General features: G+C 46.0%; 1 protein-coding gene across 2 annotated transcripts in view; it reads right to left on the minus strand.

The window, feature by feature from the left end:
• The window catches only part of CFAP299 (cilia and flagella associated protein 299), a 334,005-nt gene that overhangs the window by 212,503 nt on the left and 100,698 nt on the right, over nt 1-20,804 (minus strand). For both annotated transcript variants that reach the window (XM_088660604.1, XM_060278392.2), the window contains exon 3: nt 7,475-7,565. In XM_088660604.1, the coding sequence (XP_088516730.1) occupies nt 7,475-7,565 (91 nt within the window). The remainder of the gene's footprint in view (nt 1-7,474; nt 7,566-20,804) is intronic.

The following is a 20,804-nucleotide window of genomic DNA, read 5'->3' on the forward strand; positions in this document are numbered from 1 at the left end:
CGGCCTCCCCGCTGGTGTAGCCGCCGCCGCTGCTCCTTGGCGGCCCGAGAGCCCTCCCCGGCTGGTGGAGGAGGACGGCGAGGAGCCCGCCGAGGTGGGGCGGCTGCTGCTGCGGCTGCTGCTGTTACTGCCGCCGCTGGACGGGGCTGCTGCTGCTCCAGAGTCCCCACCGCCCTGCACCGCTGCCGCCGCTGCCTTCTCCATTGAGCGCATGGGGAGAGCGCGAGGAGGCGGCCTCAGCCATGAAGCGCTGCCTCGCTCAGGGAGCGAGCGTGAGGAGATGACGGAGAAACACCCTTCGCGCCCTCGCGCCCTCCAGACTGACCCGGCCGGCTTCCTTTCCGGCGGGTCAGCGCTGCCTATTGGCGGCCGCAAATCTCCCTTCTCATTGCCTCACATCGCGGCACAGCAGCCACCGTCTCGCGGCACAGTAGTGTGCCGCGGAACAGTGGTTGAGAAACGCTGGCCTACACAACACACAAACACTGTTGCTATATGTAGGTTTTATTCTATTTGCTCTTTATCTTATATTTTGGAAATGTACATCCAGTTTTTCTTCCTTTAAAATTTTTGGGGGGCCCCAATAGAGTGGGGTCCTAAGCTATAGCTTGTTTTGCTTATACATAAATCCAGCACTACTGCCCAGGGATGGCAACCAAACGCAAGTCTCTTCATTTGCTGTAAACGTGCAGAAATGTCTGTCTGGAATGCCATGCGAGTGCCTTCAAACTGGACTCGCTGCTGCAGAAATGCCATGTTTGTCATCACCATGAGGGAAGTAATTGTTTCAGGGTGTATTTTTAAAGAAAATATTGCAAGCTCATATTGTAGCAGCTGAGCAGTCTTCCAGCTACTAGAGTTTGCCCTCAAATTATGAGGGTTTTCTCGTTTTTAACTTGTAATTTTCTTTTTGAAGAGATGTGATTTTTATAGCACTCTAGTGTTAGCCACTTCAAAGGCACTTTCTCGTTCCGAGAATATTATTTCCCCAAGTCCATGACTCTGCATTGAATCCCGCCTGCCCCCCCCCAAAAAAAATTTCATATGCTTGATGTTAAATAAGTTCTGGAGCTTTTCTACAAATATACACCACTAAATGGCTACTGCATAGTTTGGGGAAGCTGCGGTTACCATTGCCTGTAATCTGCTTTATCTTGACATTCTGCTTTCATTTTTGGCAGGAATGAATCTTCCACGCAAATATCCACTGTATTTAGAGATTTATATATTAAAATGAATAGTGAAATTATAGCCACAATGAATTTTCAAGGATGCAAAAGGTTGAGAACCTTTTGGAAAGGGCTCAAGGAACCCTGCCACACTAACAATTGGGCAAGAAAACCACCAAGTCCCCAACCGACTCTGTCCGTTACTCAAAATAAAGTTATTCTGCCATAAATCAAGGTAACCTTTGGTAAATGTCGTAGCAATTTAAAGATTCAGAGTTCAGAAATTGAGACTTGGAAGTCAGTAAACTATTTGCTCAATGAGATGAGGAAGGTTACTTTGAAATCATTTCCTAAATTGCTGAGGACCAAATTATGCATTTAGCAGGATTAAGAGGTACAGCTTGACACATTTAGCAGGATCAAGTAGCAAAACTTGGCTGAAGACGATGGTGCATATTTGAATACTCCTGCAGGAAAAAGACTTCCAGCACATAGAAAAATATCAGAGTGTAAGAGAAGGGAAAACACGCTAGTTTTATATGTGCAGAGAGGTTATTTTCCTTTTTCCTTTTTTAATGGCAGAACATTCTAAGAAGAAATCCCATAGAATAGTACACAAGAAGTTTCACCACTTGATTCTGCTGAGCGTATCAACTGGTTCCCAGGTTTTTGTGAAGCATCACTGCTGAGTGACCCACACACAGAATCTCTACGCTGCTTCCCATAGCTGCCAAGTTTTCCCTTTTCTCGCGAGGAAGCCTATTCAGCATAAGGGAAAATCCCTTAAAAAAATGGATAACTTGGCAGCTATGCTGCTTCCCTGTAAAGCAAAAACAAACAAACCCAGAAATTCTCATTAATACGTGGCTTCCATGAGCAGGGCCGAATTTAGGTTTGATGAGGCCCTAAGCCAGGCATAGGCAAACTCGGCCCTCCAGATGTTTGGGGACTACAACTCCCATCATCCCTGACCACTGGTCCTGTTAGCTAGGGATGATGGGAGTTGTAGTCCCAAAACATCTGGAGGGCTGAGTTTGCCCATGCCGGCCCTAAGCTACTGAAGGTAATGGGGCCCTTTATATGTCCAGCTGTCCTTTGTCAACAACAAATTGTCGCTGTTTTTTGTGTTGAATATATGCTACAGTCATACCTCGGTTTAAGTACGCTTTGGTTTGAGTACTTTCAGTTTAAGTACTCCGCGGACCCGTCTGGAATGGACTAATCCACTTTCCATTACTTTCAATGGGAAAGTTCGCTTCAGGTTAAGTACGCTTCAGGTTAAGTACGGACTTCCAGAACCAATTACACTCACACTTCGAGTTAAGTACGCTTCAGGTTGAGTACTCCATGGACCGTTTGGAACGGATTAATCCACTTTCCATTACTTTCAGTGGGAAAGTTCACTCCAGGTTAAGTACGCTCCAGGTTAAGTACAGACTTCTGGAACCAATTGTGTATACTTAAACCAAGGTACCATTGGTATCTAAAGCACATAACAAAATATGTATTTTATCAAAGTATTTGTTTAATTGAAATATAATTAAGAAGTATATTAACAGTGAAATACAATTAAGAAGAAGTATATCGGGGGGGGGGGGACAGACCCAGGTGGAGCTGTGGGTTAAACCACTGAGCCTAGGGCTTGCTGATCAGAAGGTCGGCGGTTCAAATCCCTGTGAAGGGGTGAGCTCCCGTTGCTTGGTCCCAGCTCCTGCCAACCTAGCAGTTCGAAAGCACGTCAAAATGCAGGTAGATAAATAGGAACTGCTACAGCGGGAAGGTAAACAGCATTTCCATGTGCTGCTCTGGTTTGCCAGAAGTGGCTTTGTCATGCTGGCCACATGATCTGGAAGCTATACACCGGCTCCCTCGGCCAATAATGCGAGATGAGCGTGCAACACCAGAGTCGGTCACGACTGGACCTAATGGTCAGGGGTCCTTTATATCCTGTTACCCAATGCATGGGCACGGCCTCAGCAGAGCTTCCCTGCACTCCCAATTTGGTGTTTTAAAGTGAAGTCTGTAGTTCAGGAAGCATAATGCCCAACATGTTAGCTGTTACATATTCTTTCCCTCTGCGAGCGGCAACAATTCTGCTGTGCAAACTAAAGTAGAACTAGCATGCTTTGCACCCAGGTGCTTGCTGTTACACCCAACTTCTGGCAACACAGGAGGCAAAGTCTGGGAATGAGTCAAAGTTGGGCGAGGCGAGTGTATTGTAAGGAAGAGAAAAGTAGGTGGTAGTCATAACTGCAGCAAGCATCAGGAACAAGCGCATCAGCATTCCCTTGAATTCATATCAAAGCTCAATTTCGCCTGCAAGCTTTCACTAGTGTGGTCTAAGAAATTTGTAACCTCATTCTGGTTTGATGCTCCAACTGAATCCCTGTTTGAAATCCTTCCAGCTCCAGGTTCAGAAACCACTGCAGTTTCAACACTTGGATGAGCACAGCTTTGTGTCCCCCTCCAAAAAATCTCACTATACACCCCCAAGATTGACTAAGTGGTGTTTTTCCCGCCCTAGCAAATGTCTAGAAGGGACCTTCAAAGTCATTTGAGTCCACCTCTGGAAGCTGAAAAGATATCGTTTATTGGGGGTACCTCTGCTGCAGAGAGCATGCAAACTTTGCAAAAATAAAATAAAATACTTTTTTAAAAAAACAAAGAGCAAAGGAAAAGGAAACAATTATTTTTGGAAAAATCTGAAAGCAAAAAATATATTTTATGACTGAAACCCATGACTGAAACCCTTCTGGCAAAGATCAGATATTTAAGCTGCCTGAAGGCCTTTCTCGTTAAAACTGCCTGACATTTCTTTTACTCTAAACATGCAGGGGAAACCAGTTATTGGTATTTGTGCTGCTAGAAGGGAAATCGCAGCTATTTCCAGGAAATGCACAGTTTTACGTCTTTTTTATGGTGCCCTGCTAGCAGAGAATTGGAATGTGATATGCAATTCATATTCGAAGCACAAAAGTGATTTGTTTGAAATTAAATTATGATTAACTGCATGACTCATATCATCTCTGCAGGGAAGTATTAATTGCACAGACATGGGTTCCATCAGAAGAGAAAGGAATATTTTGACAATGCACATTTTATTTCAGCAGCAGAATACCAGCCTCCCTCTCCCCCACACACTTCTTTTTTTATATAATAAAAGTTGGAAAATAATAATAATAAAAATCAGCAAAAGATCATGTCAGCACAATCTTTCTGGTGATATACAATGCAATCTTGTGTTTCATGGCATTTTCAACACAGGAAATTGGTGTATTAAAAACAATCCAATTCACATTTCTTTTGCTTGAATCAGAACTTGTGGTTCCTTTGAATGGAAACAAGCTGTTTTTACACTAGCTTAAGATGTTCATGCTTGTTAATTGCTGACACAGACAACATTCAGTGATAATGTCAATGCCCCATGCTAAAGTTTAGCAGCTAAACCATCATTTAGACCAACCTGATCTCAGAATTCGTTGTCTAGGCACATTTTGTTTAGATCATTTCCTAATCATTCAAGCTATATTCTTGGTAACTTGCTAATTGATTGAAACCTTAGCCAACTTCCCAAGATCTGCAACATCTCAATAATGTACAAATTAGAAGACCGAAAGTATGAAAGGCTATTTATCATGTCAACCCAACCATTCATTGGAACCTTGTTAACAAAACTCTAGATATTTGAAAAGACCAGTGATAAAATCCTTATCCCGACTTATGGAAATAAGCACTTCCATACGTCTAAGGCATCTGATAACTTCATTTTGGGGGATGGTACCCAAGTTACATGATGGATGGGTTTATAGCAACATATGGTAGACATTATAATGAGTTTAGATTATTGTAGCCCAATGGACTACTATAGATAGCAAGTTCTAATGAATTATGGTGCTGGAGGAGACTCTTGAGAGTCCCATGGACTGCAAGAAAATCAAACTGGAAGGACAGATCCTGGAAGGACTGGAAGGACAGATCCTGGAAGGACAGATCCTGAAGCTGAGGCTCCAATACTTAGGCCACCTCATGAGAAGAGAAGACTCCCTGGAAAAGACTCTAATGTTGGGAAAGATTGAGGGCACAAGGAGAAGGGGACGACAGAGGACAAGATGGTTGGACAGTGACCTCGAAGCTACGAACATGAGTCTGACCAAACTGCGGGAGGCAGTGGAAGATAGGCGTGCCTGGCATGCTATGGTCCATGGGGTCACGAAGAGTCGGACACGACTAAACGACTAAACAACAACAACATTGTACTCAGTCTCCATCCCAATTCCAATTAAAGTGAAATTCCATGGAAGCAGTATCTGTATCCAATGGTGTGTTGGGGGCTTTTTGAAAGGAAAATCACTGCATATTATTTGGAATAACATACAGAAGTTTCGCAGGTGGCTTGGCCACCCTCCACTTCTAAGTTTTGTGCTCAGAGGCACTGTCGCCATCCAGATGGAAAGGAGCCCAGCTGGGGCGGCTCTGCGACCTCACAGGCGCCTCCGTGGCTGAGGGAGGGACGGGGGTTAGGGCGTCCGCCATGTGCGCGCAGGCTCCGCGCCCCCATCTCCCTCCCCCCGCCACACGTGCGCGCTTGTGCTTGAGGCTGGTTGGCTGGACCCGTACGCGTGCGCATGAGAGTGTCCTGGGCGCGCGAGTGAGATAATAATATCCAAGTGTCTCTGCATTCCAAGTCCCAACGGTTGTCCGTGGGGCACATGCGCAGTAGCGCGGACACAGGGACTAGACGCAGAGACACAGGGACTTTATTATATAGGATGCACCTCTGGGTTATTTGTGGGGCATAGGAATTTATTCATTCCCCCCCCCCAAAAAAATATAGTCCTGCCCCCCCCCCCCCAAGGTCTGAGGGACAGTGGACCAGCCCCCTGCTGAAAAAGTTTGTTGACCCCTGCTGTACACAGTATGCTTAGCATTGAGGTTTAGACTTATTATAAGTATATTTTAAGTATAAGTTAAGTCTGCCACAACTGGATTTCTTATGGACAGCGCCAATTCTGAATGTATTGGATTTGTGACCATTATGCTCATTTGCCTTCAGTAGCAGTCAAGCTCTGCTGGGTGAAATACGATAAGAATTTGGCAGTCCCCCAGAAGCATGAACCATGTTTTGCATGGGGCCCATACACAGCTTCTTCTAGCCCCCTAAGCAGCCAAGTATGTGTTTGTTAGTGTATTTCTGGTGATGGTCACACACAACAACAACAACAACAACAACAACAACAACAACAACAAACAAAGAGGCAAACAACAGGCAAAACACTGCCCCCCCCCATACACACAACAAATAAAACAGATTTTATAAACAGGCACCCCCACAACCAAATAGCAACAAAAAGGCCCAAAACTGGGAAAGGCAGGTCTTGGCAAAGGGAGTTTATGAGGGCACTGCGTTGGAGATCTAACCTCTGGCTTGATCCAACAAAGAGAACTCAAGGCACATATGGGCCAACTCAGTGGCGGCTACCAAGTTTTTCCAAAGCAGCCAAGTATCTAAGGATAAGGAAGAGTTCAGAATGCTTGTTATAGTAGTACAGTACTAAAATGTAAATATCAGAAAAATGTAAATACAGTACCACCTCAGGTTAAGAACTTAATTCATCCTGGAGGTCCGTTCTTAACCTGAAACTGTTCTTAACCTGAGGTACCACTTTAGCTAATGGGGCCTCCTGCTGCTGAGGCGCCGCCGGAGCATGATTTCTGTTTTCATCCTGAGGTAAAGTTCTTAACAACCCGAGGTACTATTTCTGGGTTAGCAGAGTCTGTAATCTGAAGCGTCTGTAACCTGAAGCGTCTGTACACCACTACGCATAGTTTTTGTATCTTAACATTTGGCTGCACTGATGAGTATCAGAACTAAGAGTATGAAATTTTCAGTGCATGCATTTCAGCTGCACTTACAAAAGGACCCTGTCAAAACTTGTGAAAGTTTGGCATAATATTATTTAGGAAAACAAAAATACCCCGTCCCGTGCGCATATGCACACATATGAAATGCAGAGTTGTGTTTTCATACAGATCTTATATGTCTGTAGAGAAGTAGATCTGCTCCATTCTTTACTCTCCAAGCCTTCACACAACCTACTGACATGGGTTTTTTTTTGTAAAAATAATAATAATCAAGTTGTGCTCTGATCAATTGATTTCTGAGTCTTCCCTCAATTTCCTCCATAAGTTTCATTCTATTTGACATTTCCATGTTGAGAACCCATAATAGCCGCAGTATTCGGATGGCAGCTTTTCACTGCAATCTCACATTGTTTTTACAGAACTTTCCTGTCAAGTTTACTTACAGACATTTTCCCGTTGCGGTTAGCTTCCTCCCTCTCCGCCAATGCCTTCAGAAATTCGTCTTTCAGCTCTTTTCCTGCACTTGCCAGAGCTCTGGTAAGGGAAAGACAGAACACAATGTTTGTTTCTGGCTTTTTCTATCTTCTTCCTCATCTAAATAACATTCAAACAAGAGTGAATTTAAATTTTTTTAAAAAAAATCAGTCCAAGAGAAGATTCATCAGTACCTTGACAATGTTCCAAACCAATATTACATATTTCAAAAAGGACTGCGGTGTGTATATGTATGTGTGTGTGTATATATATATATATATATATATATATATATATATATATATATAGTGTCTGAATTAATCAACACAACCCCAACATAGTGTGAGCAGCAAGGCTGAACCGAATGGCAGAGCCACCACATCTAAAGCCACAATGCTTTTGCCAAACAGGGCAAGAAATGGGGGCAGTATTTTTTATTTTTTTGCTGTGTCAACTCCAAGCAAATGCAGCAGAGAAGGCCGGATCAGGCCCATTACCAGCAGCTAGACTGGTTTGGAACCCAGCAGATCCTTGTGGGCTTCCCATAGGCATCTAGTTGGCCACTAAGAACAGAATGCTGAACTAGATAGGACTTCTGTCTTATGTCGTTATGATACGCATCCACCAGTCAATGGCAGTTGTACATGCTGCTGTATGTGGCACTACCTTTATGTTTAGACTGCAGGGATCAAAACAATTTATGTAGTCCCCAAAATGAGGGGTGATCTTGATGTGCTTCCTGATAAGGTACTTCCTTATGAAGATGTTATATAATTAAAGCAGATTTTCCTGTGCACTGTGCTGTTCTTCTGAATACAAATATTGAAAGCACAGGAGACCATATTATAATGCAGGAAAATAAACGCGGAACTCCACTAAATCCCGGGCTTCACAGCAGATACAGAATGAGTTACATATTCCTTGCAATCAACTCAAATTTAAGTTCTGGCATGGACCACATTTTGTAGCCATGGACTGTAAGCATATTTCGTCCAAACGTTGCACTTCTATTACAAATCGGGTCCACTTCCGGGTGGGGCCGGATTGCCGTCGGGTCACCTAGCCTCCTCCCGCCTCAGCGTGGGGGCAGGACGGCGTCCCACGTCCCGCTGGGAGAGACCCCGGCCCTCTCATATTGCCAGGCAGCTAATTGGGTCTCTTGGGGGCGTAGCCGGGGCCGATTTAAGCCACAGCGCGACTCTGGGGCTTCCCTTTCAGCCTCGCGCCACGGGTCTCCCGCCCTCCCACCCGTTCTCCAGGTTGCGTCTCTGGCCTTGCTATGGACTTTGGTTGGTCACCGTTGAGGGACCTGGTAGGACTTTTTCCACTTGGCAAACTGGCACCAGCCACTTGGTTTTCGCCTACCTCGTAGCAATTGTCACAACTTTGTACGGTTTGGCGGTTAGGCATTGGAATAGCGATGTGGGGGAGAGGGGAGCTGCGGCCATCACCTGCCCCTCCATGCTTAAAGGTATTCCGTTAAAGGAATCCGGGGGTGTGGATCTTGTCCGAAGCCCAGGGAGGGGCTAGGGCCATGCCATGGCCCCAGCGAGAACCTAGGGGATGCTCGAGTCGATCCACATCGGTGGGGCTCCCCCTACTGGTGGTTTACCCTTACTAGACTTCCTGCAAGGTGGGCAGGAATCACCGTGTTTCCCCTTTTTTAAGACACCATCTTATAACTTTTTTTCCTCAAAAAAAAACCACAGGGTGGCTTACTTTCATAGAATCATAGAATCATAGAGTTGGAAGAGACCACAAGGGCCATCCAGTCCAACCCCCTGCCAAGCAAGAAACACCATCAAAGCATTCTTGACATACCGTGTTTCCCCCTTTTTAAGACGTAGTCATAAAGTAAGCCATGGCAGGGTTTTAAAGCATTTGAGAAATATAAGACATACCCCGAAAATAAGACATACTTCCACACCGCGGAAACCAACCCCCACAGGCACCTCCACTCACAGAGTCACTCCTTGCAGCCGGCACTGCAGGAGCGCGCTCAGTTGTGAAGCCATGCTCCAGTCAGCTGTTCTGCAGCACTCCGACGCAGCGGAGGCGGCAAGCACGGGGAAGAAAATGGCGTTTTAAAACGCCATTTAAGAGGACCCTGTTTCTTGTCTCCCTGAGGGCAGCGGTCCCGGTGGCGGGCAGCCCCTCTGCCGCAGGAAGACACTGTAAAGTCTCCCTGGAAGAAGCAGTGAGCCCAGCTCCTCGTTTCGGCGCCGCTGCGTCTCCAGCATTTTCTGCTTGTTCTCTATGTTCTTGAGCTCTCCACGGCCCGGTTGGGGCTCTCCGAGCCGGGCACCCCGGGGCCGCCCCCCCGCTCCCCCGTCCATAGAGAGTGAGAGGAAGAGGGGCGCGTGGGCACATGGCGCGGCGCAGCGCAGCGCCCGGCGCCTCCAGCTCCCGATCGCAGCAAAGGGCACCACCCCGCACCAGCTACGGACCTGCCCCGCGGCCCGCCGAGGGCTGCCGGGCTATGGCAACCATCCTGCCTGCGGGAGCCTTGGGGAAAGAGCACGAGGAAGAGCCGCTACTGCCGCTGCTGCAGAGGCACTGCGAACGCGCCGCCCGGCGAGCCCAGGGCGAGCTCCAGCCCTGCGGGAGGGGCCAGGCACGGAGCGAAGGGGCGACACCGGAGGGCGGCCTCGATGAGTCCCGGCCTGGCGGGCCATCTCCCGGCAGACCCGAGCACAGCCCGCTGCTGACGGAGGCGCCCAGCGAGAGTCCTCAAGGCTGAAGCACTAAGGAAGGGCTCGCGCTTCCCCTTCTCCCTCCCTACCCCCGGCGCGCGCTCCCCTGGGGAGGGGGAAGGGGTCAGGGGTGCTCAGATCACGGATCTGGAGAGAAAGGGGCGTCAGGGGGCGGGGAGGGGAAAGGTTGCATGGAGTTTGGTTGGGGCGCTCCCTTGGCAACAAAGTTTCCCGAGGTCTAAGACACATTAGAGAAGATGCCTGCAGCTGCAAAGGCAACTGCAAAAACCCTCTCCTTAATTTCTGGCTTGGCTGCGAGGGAAAGCGGCACTGATTTTGGGTGCCGTTAAAGGCGACATGTTGAGAGATGGGCGCTATGAGGCGCGGGAAGCAAAAACTCCTGTGAAGTTCCCCTGCACAAGCACCCTCGAAAGGAGCCACCAGTCGCTGCATCCTGGGAGAAGCGTGGTGTTGCTCCTTCCTCGCCATCTCCAGGGGTGAGGGAGAGGAAAGCCCCCTTTCCTTGACAGCCACTGGGGTCCGATATGGGGGAGTGTTTGCCCACAGATGGCAGCTTGTTTGCCATCTCTTGTCGGTGGCAGATGGCTGGCTTTCTCCTTCCTCCCTCCCTCCCCACGCATGGGGATGTGTGTGTACCGTAAAAACTGTATCGGTAATAAAAAAAAATAAGACATCCCACCAAAAGTAAGCCACCCTGTGTTTTTTTGAGAAAAAAATGTTATAAGACGGTGTCTTAAAAAAGGGGAAACACGGTATGCCTGTCAAGCCTCTGCTTAAAGACCTCCAAAGAAGGAGACTCCACCACACTCCTTGGCAGCAAATTCCACTGCCGAACAGCTCTTACTGTCAGGAAGTTCTTCCTAATGTTTAGGTGGAATTTTCTTTCTTGTAGTTTGAATCCGTTGCTCCGTGTCCGCTTCTCTGGAGCAGCAGAAAACAACCTTTCTCCCTCCTCTATATGACATCCTTTTATATATTTGAACATGGTTATCATATCACCCCTTAACCTTCTCTTCTCCAGGCTAAACATACCCAGCTCCCTAAGCCGATCCTCATAAGGCATCGTTTCCAGGCCTTTGACCATTTTGGTTGCCCTCTTCTGGACACGTTCCAGCTTATCAGTATCCTTCTTGAACTGTGGTGCCCAGAACTGGACACAATACTCCAGGTGAGGTCTGACCAGAGCAGAATACAGTGGTACTATTACTTCCCTTGATCTAGATGCTATACTCCTATTGATGCAGCCCAGAATTGCATTGGCTTTTTTAGCTGCTGCATCACACTGCTGACTCATGTCAAGTTTGTGGTCTACCAAGACTCCTAGATCCTTTTCACATGTACTGCTCTCAAGCCAGGTGTCACCCATCCTGTATTTGTGCCTTTCATTTTTTTTGCCCAAGTGTAGTACTTTACATTTCTCCTTGTTAAAATTCATCTTGTTTGCTTTGGCCCAGTTGTCTAATCTGTTAAGGTCATTCTGAAGTGTGATCCTGTCCTCTGGGGTGTTAGCCACCCCTCCCAATTTGGTGTCATCTGCAAACTTGCTCAGAATGCCCTCAAGCCCATCATCCAAGTCATTGATAAAGATGTTGAACAAGACTGGGCCCAAGACAGAACCCTGTGGCACTTTCGGAGGGATGTCTTATTTTATTATCATTACCGATGCGGTATTTACGGCTCAGGGCGCTGCTGGGCTCTCTTGAGTGCTCGGCGCTGCAGCAGCCACCGGTTCCGGGTGGCGGGGAGGCAGGCGTCCTTGGCTGGGCCAGGCGGAGGCCGCTGGCTCAGGCGCTCTGCCCGCCGCTGCAGGGCGCTCCAACCTCCTTGGCCAGGCCAGGCAAGGAAGAAGCAGTGAGCACAGTGGTGGCGGCAAGCATGGAAGCGGCAGGGACGGTGGTGGACGAGAAGGCGAAGCGCGGGGATGCAGCCAGCAAGGCGGGAGCGCGATCAGCTATTAAGCGGAGCTCTTGGAGCGCCGCTTCACAGCTGATCGCGCTCCTGCAGTGTCGACCGCATGGAGTGACTCTGTGAGTGGAGGTGCCTGTGGGGGTTGGTTTCCGCGGCACGGAAGTATGGCTTATATTTCTCAAATGCTTAAAAACCCTGCCATGGCTTACTTTATGACTACGTACAGTGGTACCTCGGTTTATGAACACAATTGGTTCCGGAAGTCTGTTCATAAACTGAAGCGTTCATAAACTGAAGCGAACTTTCCCATTGAAAGTAATGGAAAGTGAATTAATCCGTTCCAGATGGGTTCGTGACGTTCGTAAACTGAAAATTCATAAACCAAGGTGTTCATAAACCGAGGTTCCACTGTATTTAAAAAGGGGAAACAGGGTCAGATATAGTCTGTTGAGGCCAATGCCTAAGCCAATACCGCTCACATCCTGTAACCAATAAAGCTGTGGCCTAAATTTTGCCCATTAACATTAACTTAAAATTCTGTAGAAGTGTGCATGCACACAAAAGCTCATACCAATGACAAACTTAGTTGGTGTCTAAGGTGCTACTGGATGATTATTATTTTTTTGCTAAAATGCTGTGTCCTTGTATCTTTATTCTCCTGGGGGTGACTTGGGGGCCTTGACACACAAACATATGTGTGCATGCACCCACAGCACATATCAATGCATACCAATGGTCATATACGACTGCCCTTCTTCATCAATTTTAATAAAAGCTAACCCTCCAGAGAAAAGGAAACCTAGCAAGCAGGGGAGCGCTGCATGGAAACGGGAGCCCCCATGCCCACAAGGACCAGTTGGATATATTTGTGTTGGGAATAGTCAAGCTTTGTACAGTCTTACTATGTCCTCTCTGTTTTCCCAAGAAAGGGAGAAGTGGCAACTAGAAAGGGAAAAATGGTTGGAAGGGATTCTTTAGCCCCTGCTATGCATTTCTCCTGTTTGACTAAGTTTACTTAACACTCAGTGACCTGAAAAAGCTTGTAAAAATAAATACCAAAAAGAAGTTATTTCCTCAAAAAGGAAAAAGAAAGAAAGAAAGAAAGCTAGAGTAATTTCTTTACAAAGGATTAGAGCTACACTTTACTGGCATGCAAACACTCAGTTATTCTATTGTTAACATATCCATGCAATTGCACCCTTTCGATGCAGTATAAAGGCAATGCAAAAAAAAGGCAAGAGAAAAACTGAATGCTGTGTTTAATTTCACACATGCTATCTAAAAAGTAATGTTCTTCCCCATCCCTTCCTGCAGCCCATTTCTTCAGTCCGTCCACTGCAGAATCTTCAATGTAATCTAATTTATTAGAAAGGAAATGTTCCTTCTGCACAAACCACATTGGAATGGGAATGAGAAGCTCAAGTTTTTTTTATGTTTGATGTTTATACTGTGCTGGAAGTTTTAATTTGTTGGAAGCCGTCTGGAGTGCTTGTGTCCCTGCCGGGCTAGGACAACCCAATCAGATGGGCAAATTGATAAGGACAACAACTTCAGACCAAAAAGAAAATATCACTGGACATGCCCACATCATGTGTATCACTGAGGAATTGCCAGAATTACACCTCCAACAGACACAAGGTAATATCATCAAGGCAACTATCTGTAAACAAACAATAAACGCCCATAAAATAGCAAAAGCAGTTTCTTTCCAAAAATAGGATTTATCTTAAATAATTGCAAACAAAGTAAATAAAGAGTCCACTTGTAATATATCCTTACCTTCCAAGTCCCGGACTGCAGAATCCGGGACCGGCAGCCGTGTGACACCGGAAGTTGCGTCGCCATAACTTCTGGTGTTGCTTTGCCCTATGGGCACCAAAAATGGCCGCCGCCGGCTTCAAAAGTCGCTTGTACGCATGTCAGGAAGTGCGTCGACACAACTTCCGGTGTCGCTCCGCCCATCTATGGGCACCAAAAATGGCCACCGCCGACACCGGAAGTCGCGTCTATGCACTTCCGGACATGCGTAGATGCGACTTTTGAAGCCGGCGGCGGCCATTTTTTGTGCCCATAGAAGGGCAAATCGGGGGGGGGGGAATGGCCACTGGCAGGAGAAAATAACGGAGAAAAACGGGAGACAAAGTGTTCCGAGGATCACCGGGAAAAGGTAAGTAAAAACGGGGGTTTCCCGGGGAAAACGGGGTACTTGGCAGCTATGAATATATCAGTGGTTCAGTGTTCGGACGTTGCCCAAAGGGCTTAGTCATTGAGCTATCAAAATCAATTATAACAAAATGAATTGCAATATAACTTGCAATGAATTAACAAGTAGAGTAAGGAAATTTAAATACACTGAGAATGCATGATTGACCTACCTTTCTAGTAAATAATATACAAAAGACGACAGTATATAAATGACTTAAAGCATTACACTTCCAGCATCCATCTGAATTAGACAATGCCTTCCTATAAAGACATTGTAGAGTACAGTATACCTGCAATTTTGCTGAGCCAATCTCCATTTTAAATCTAAATAAACATTCTGCATGGCTTCTAAAGCAATTTTCTGATTGGGGGGAGGGTTATACAGCATATTCTAACTCCATGTTCTATTCTTCTGGAAGCTCTTAAACTTCTACTTTACTTTCACTAATATGGTATATTGGTGAAAATAGCATACAAAAACACAGTAGGGAACATTGTTTGCAAAAAAATATACATTAGTCCAAACTGTGTACAGAGGAGGAATTCACACGAAAATCCTAGTGCGTTGTTATGAGGACTTCTTTTTTTTAAAAAAAAAAATAATAATCACAAATTGCTGCAGGTACGCAGAGAACTATATTTATCACTGGGAAAATGAGAAACCAAGGTAATCCAAATTGACAGAACATTCCAGCTTTGCTTGATAGGCACAATTTATGTCGCACTAATCAGTGCTCAGTCAACCTTCAAGTGAGACTTGCACCATTTGCATCCTAATCTTTGTCCAGTTTGATTCAACACGAAAAAGGATGCTAAGGAGCAATGTTCCACAGCAAGCCCAGGAATCTGACAGGACCATCAGCTTAGTCTCCTGGAAAATCCCCTAAACTGGATGTCCAATAAGTCAACCGTGATCGACTGGTTGATCTCTGGGAAGTTTCGGTCGATCGCGGTCTCTTTTTCCTTTGCAGGGGAAAAAGAGCATCCGGCCGCGCCCCCCCCCCTTCCTCCATTTGCGCATGATCAGAAGATGGAGTTTTTGCTGTGAGGCTGATTGTTTCCTGGGCGATCTTTTGTTGAAAGACTTTTCCCTTTCCCCCCTAAAGAAAGCTCAACCTTTTTCAACCTGCCCCTCTTTAAAAAGCTCAACAACTTTGTTTTTCCTCCCTAAGAAAAGCTCAACAACTCTGATCTGAACCCCCCCAAAAAGCTCAACAACTCTGACTTTCCTCCCTAAGAAAAGCTCAACAACTTTTACCTGAACACCCCCCCCCAAAAAAAAGTGAGTAGCTTTTTTATTCTGAGTAGATCAGTTTTTTTATTCTGTGAGTAGATCGCAGTCTCTTGGGAGTTGGCCTAAAGCATTCAGAAATCCATCCAGGGCAAACCACCCTTGTGCTATAGAGGAATTTCATACAAGTGGAGCATTGCACTCCTATATATGAAGGAATAAATATAAGCTTTCACTCTCCCTGCGCATGGATTGACTTGAGAGAGAGCTACTCTTTACAATGACTAATTGGATTAGGAAGTTACTTTTTAGAAGAAAGCTTAAACTCTCACCATTTCTGACATATTTGGCACACACTCAATTGAGAAATGTACTATAAAACTCTTGATTGCTACTTACATAATCTAATGTACAGGAAATACCTCTGGAAGGGCCTTAATCCCACGTATTTTATTGTTTAATAAAATGAGCAAGTAATTGCAAAAACTACACTCAGTATATGATACGCGAAACTCTACAAAGCCGAGGCGCTCTCTCTCTCTTGCTCTCTCTCTCTTTTTAGAAAATATTTTGGTTGCTTATGCACTTTATTTGAACAGTTTCCATGGTTATCACAGCTTTGGCTGACAAGGAGAAACCCACACCTGACATAATATTGGCGCTGATATTACAAACAGTTAACAGCAAGCTACCAGCAACGTGGTCCTGTCATTTATCCAACATTCACAACTTTTTTTTTTTTAAAAAAAGGTTCTTTTATCAGCTCTAGGCTAAGTTCATTAAAAGAAAAAGAAAAAAACACATCACTGCTGTCAAGGGTGGGTTTTTTTATTTTCATTTAAGGAAGTGTTTTAGCGTGCTTCCTAATGTGATTAGCAGAGCTAACATGAAGAGAGGGCCATGCCCTGAATTCTGGTTTCTTGATCAAATACACAACTCACAGCAATAAATTATCAGAAATCAGGCAAATTATCAGAAATCAGTTGGCAAGGCAGTATTTCCTCACATTGCACATCATGTCCGAATCCCAAGGGACTGCAATCTACTCCCACTATTTAAAAAAAGTGATCTACCCGTTGGATTGACCAGTGTTGTTGGGGAAGAAGACCCAAAGAGGTTGAGCTTTTTTGGGGGGGGAGGAAGACCCAAAGTTGTTGCTTTTGGGGTGGGGGTGGGGAGTTCGATCAAGATCACACGATCGACTGTTGGACATGCCTGATTTATTGAATTCGTTACCTTAAGATGTGGTGGTAGCTATTAGGACTGGGCAATGTATTGATACATTGCCCAATACCAGTTTGAGGGCCATAGCACAATGGCGCCTTCACCCAGTGGTATATTGCGGGTGGGACTTGCCTTTCCCTGAATCCCTGTGAGGTGCAAGGGTAAAAATATCACTGCTTCCACTAACAGAGCTGAGGCGATGTCACCCCAGCACTTTGACGGGCCGATGCAGCATGTTCCTCCCGCTGCTTTTCAACATCGCAACATATAACTGTATTGTGGTGTTAAAGGTAAAGGTTAAGGGACCCCTGACTATTAGGTCCAGTCGTGACCGACTCTAGGGTTGCGGCGTTCACCTCGCTTTATTGGCCGAGGGAGCCGGTGTTCAGCTTCCGGGTCATGTGGCCAGCATGACAAAGCCGCTTCTGGTGAACCAGAGCAGCGCATGGAAACGCCATTTATCTTCCCGCTGGAGCAGTACCTATTTATCTACTTGCACTTTGACGTGCTTTCGAACTGCTACGTTGGCAGGAGCAGGGACCAAACAACGGGAGCTCACCCTGTCGTGGGGATTCGAACCGCCGACCTTTTGATCAGCAAGCCCTAGGCTCTGTGGTTTAACCCACAGCGCCACAGCATGCCTCCCAGAGGGGCAGAGCATGCCTTCTGGAGTGGCGGGGCACACATTCCGGGGGTGGGACGTGCCTCCCGGAGGGCTGTGCTGCGCGTTCCGGGGCGGGGCACGTGTTTTGGGGGTGGGGCGGGCACCCGCCATGGCGCCCCTTGGAGCCCGCTGCTCAGAGCGGCTGCCCCTATCTTCCTACGCCCCTGACCTTCTGATCAGCAAGCCCTAGGTACTGTCATTTAACCCACAGCGCCACCTGCACCCCTTATCGTGGTGTTAAGCTGGTGATAAGGTAAAGGTAAAGGACTTCTGACAGTTAAGTAATCACTAACAACTCTGGGGTTGCGCCACTCATCTCGCTTTGCGGGCCAAGGGAGCCGGCGTTTGTCCGCTCCGCAGACAGTTTTTCTGGGTCATATGACCAGCATGACAAAGCCGCTTCTGGTGAAACCAGAGCAGCACATGGAAATGCCGTTTACCTTCCCACCGGAGCGGTACCTATTTTTCTACTTGCACTTTGACGTGCTTTTGAACTGCTTAGGTGGACAGGAGCTGGGACCCAGCAACGGGAGCTCACCCCATCGTGGGGATTCGAACCGCCGACCTTCCGATCGGCAAGCCCAAGAGGCTCAGTGGTTTAGACCACAGCGCCACCTGCGTCCCTAGACTGGTGATAGATAAATATAAATAAATATAAATCTCAGCTGTCATTGGAAGATGCTGCCTCAGCACTCATTTTAAGTAAAACTTAAGTAGAAGTGCCATCTTGTCCTTTGCTTCAGGTATCAAAATGTCTTAGGCTGGCCCAGAGTCACCTCAATAGCTATTCGGCAGGATTGCTAAGTGGGCATAATTTAGCAATACTTTTAAAAATGAAAACCAGACGGCTACTTGAGTTGTATTTGGTAAAGATTTAGTTGCTGTCCGTAATTTTTATTCGCAATAATTGCCTTTTGCCATTTTAAACAGTTAATATTTATACTCAGGAGAAACATCACTTATTTCTGGGTAAAGTTAAAAAACAAGGAAGTGACATGGAGACTGGAATGATTAATCTTGCCTCAAAAAAGCAGATGGAACTGGGGAAGAATTGGCTCAGCAATAACCAATATAGTCTCATTTCCCTATTATACGTTGACATATAAGCTTAAAATGTGACACTTGTATTAAATGTAAATGTTTTAAGGCTTGCACGGTGTAATCTTAAGAACTGGAAATTGGAAGCATGCATAAAGGATAAATGAACAAACAAGTGATTTGATCAGCCTAATGTTTTGACCATATATAGATTGCAGTTTATATAGTGTTAGACACATGCTTTTTAACATCTGCATGCAGCCGCTGGGAGAGATCATCAGGGGGTTTGGGTTGGGTGTTCATCAGTATGCGGATGATACCCAGCTCTACCTCTCTTTCCAATCAGAACCAGTGAAGGCGGTGAAAGTCCTGTGTGAGTGCCTGGAGGCGGTTGGAGGATGGATGGTGGCTAACAGATTGAGACTGAATCCTGACAAGACAGAAGTACTGTTTGTGGGGGACAGGAGGCGGGCAGGTGTGGAGGACTCCCTGGTCCTGAATGGGGTAACTCTGCCCCTGAAGGACCAGGCGTGCAGCCTGGGAGTCATTTTGGACTCACAGCTATCCATGGAGGTGCAGGTCATTTCTGTGTCCAGGGCAGCTGTTTATCAGCTCCATCTGGTACACAGGCTGAGACCCTACCTGCCCGTGGACTGTCTCGCCAGAGTGGTGCATGCTCTAGTTATCTCTCACTTGGACTACTGCAATGCGCTCTATGTGGGGCTACCTTTGAAGGTGACCCAGAAACTACAACTAACCCAGAATGCGGCAGCTAGACTGGTGACTGGGAGCGGCCGCCAAGACCACATAACACCGGTCCTGAAAGACCTACATTGGCTCCCAGTACGTTTCCAAGCACAATTCAAAGTGTTGGTGCTGACCTTTAAAGCCCTAAACGGCCTCGGTCCAGTATACCTGAAGGAGCGTCTCCACCCCCATTGTTCTGCCTGGACACTGAGGTCCAGTGCCGAGGGCCTTCTGGTGGTTCCCTCACTGCAAGAAGCCAAGTTACAGGGAACCAGGCAGAGGGCCTTCTCGGTAGTGGCCTGTGGAATGCCCTCCCACCAGAGGTCAAAGAGAACAACAATTACCAGACCTTTAGAAGGCATCTCAAGGCAGCCCTGTTTACGGAAGCTTTTAATGTTTGATGGATGTCTGTATTTTAATATTTTGTTGGAAGCCGCCCAGAGTGGCTGGGGGAACCCGGCCAGATGGGCAGGGTATAAATATATTATTATTATTATTATTATTATTATTATTATTATTATTATTATTAATCAGTGTGGACAAATCAGTAATGTTCATCCATTTGATAACACCCCTATATCCAGCATAATGTGATTTTGAAAGATAAAAATCCCACAAGGAAGCTATTGTGTTTGTTTAATGGGCTGATGTGGTACAGCAATAAAGCTTCCAGCACATTTGCAAAGCTAAGCAGGGTCCAGTGTGGTTTCAAACTGGATGGGTAACCAGGGATTGAGATACTTGCATTGCAGGGGGTTGGACTAGATGAGCCTCAGGGTCCCTTCCATAGCTGCCAAGTTAGCCCTTTTTTTAAGGGATTTTCCCTTATGCTGAATAGGCTTCCTCGTGAGAAAAGGGAAAACTTGGCAGCTATGGTCCCTTCCAAATTACAATTCTATGATTCTACTCTTCGCGTCATTAGAGCCTAGAACACATAGCAATGGGTCGACTTCAGTATTTCTCCATTCACGTTTGAAGCCCTCTAAACTCTGGAAGTATGAGCTTTTCTAACATGAAACTTGCTTTTACAAAGATGCATGTGGGAAAAGCTTGTGGTCTTAAAAGCCTTGGAATCTTGTTATAAATATATTTTCACAGGCAGCAATTGGAGAAATAACTACACAAAATCTAAGAAGCACAGGCATCAAAAGTATCAGGAGTGCATGAACCTTGGATCACACTGTGTAAAAGGCACTTTTAAAAATAAACACTTTTAGATCAAATCATAATATTAATCTATTTTAAGGAAAAATACAGCATCTGTTATTAAGCACTTTTGCAATACAAGGCATTAGTCCTAGTAACATAGCAGGCCCTGGAAAGTATCACATCAAAGTAGAGATACTTATCAAGACCTAAACAACACTTATGGAAGAGTAACAAATTAAAAGCTTAGCAAAAACTAATGGTAATACCGTGTTTCCCCCTTTTTAAGACACCGTCTTATTACTTTTTTTTCTCAAAAAACCACAGGGTGGCTTATTTTTGGTGGGATGTCTTACTGGTACCGGTATTTTTATTACGAGTCTGAGGGAAGGGAGGTGTGTGCGTCCCTGGTGCAGCCCTCT

This window comes from Zootoca vivipara, chromosome Z1, assembly GCF_965207765.1.
Source record: "Zootoca vivipara chromosome Z1, rZooViv2.hap1.1, whole genome shotgun sequence".
Classification (NCBI taxonomy): Eukaryota; Metazoa; Chordata; class Lepidosauria; order Squamata; family Lacertidae; genus Zootoca; species Zootoca vivipara.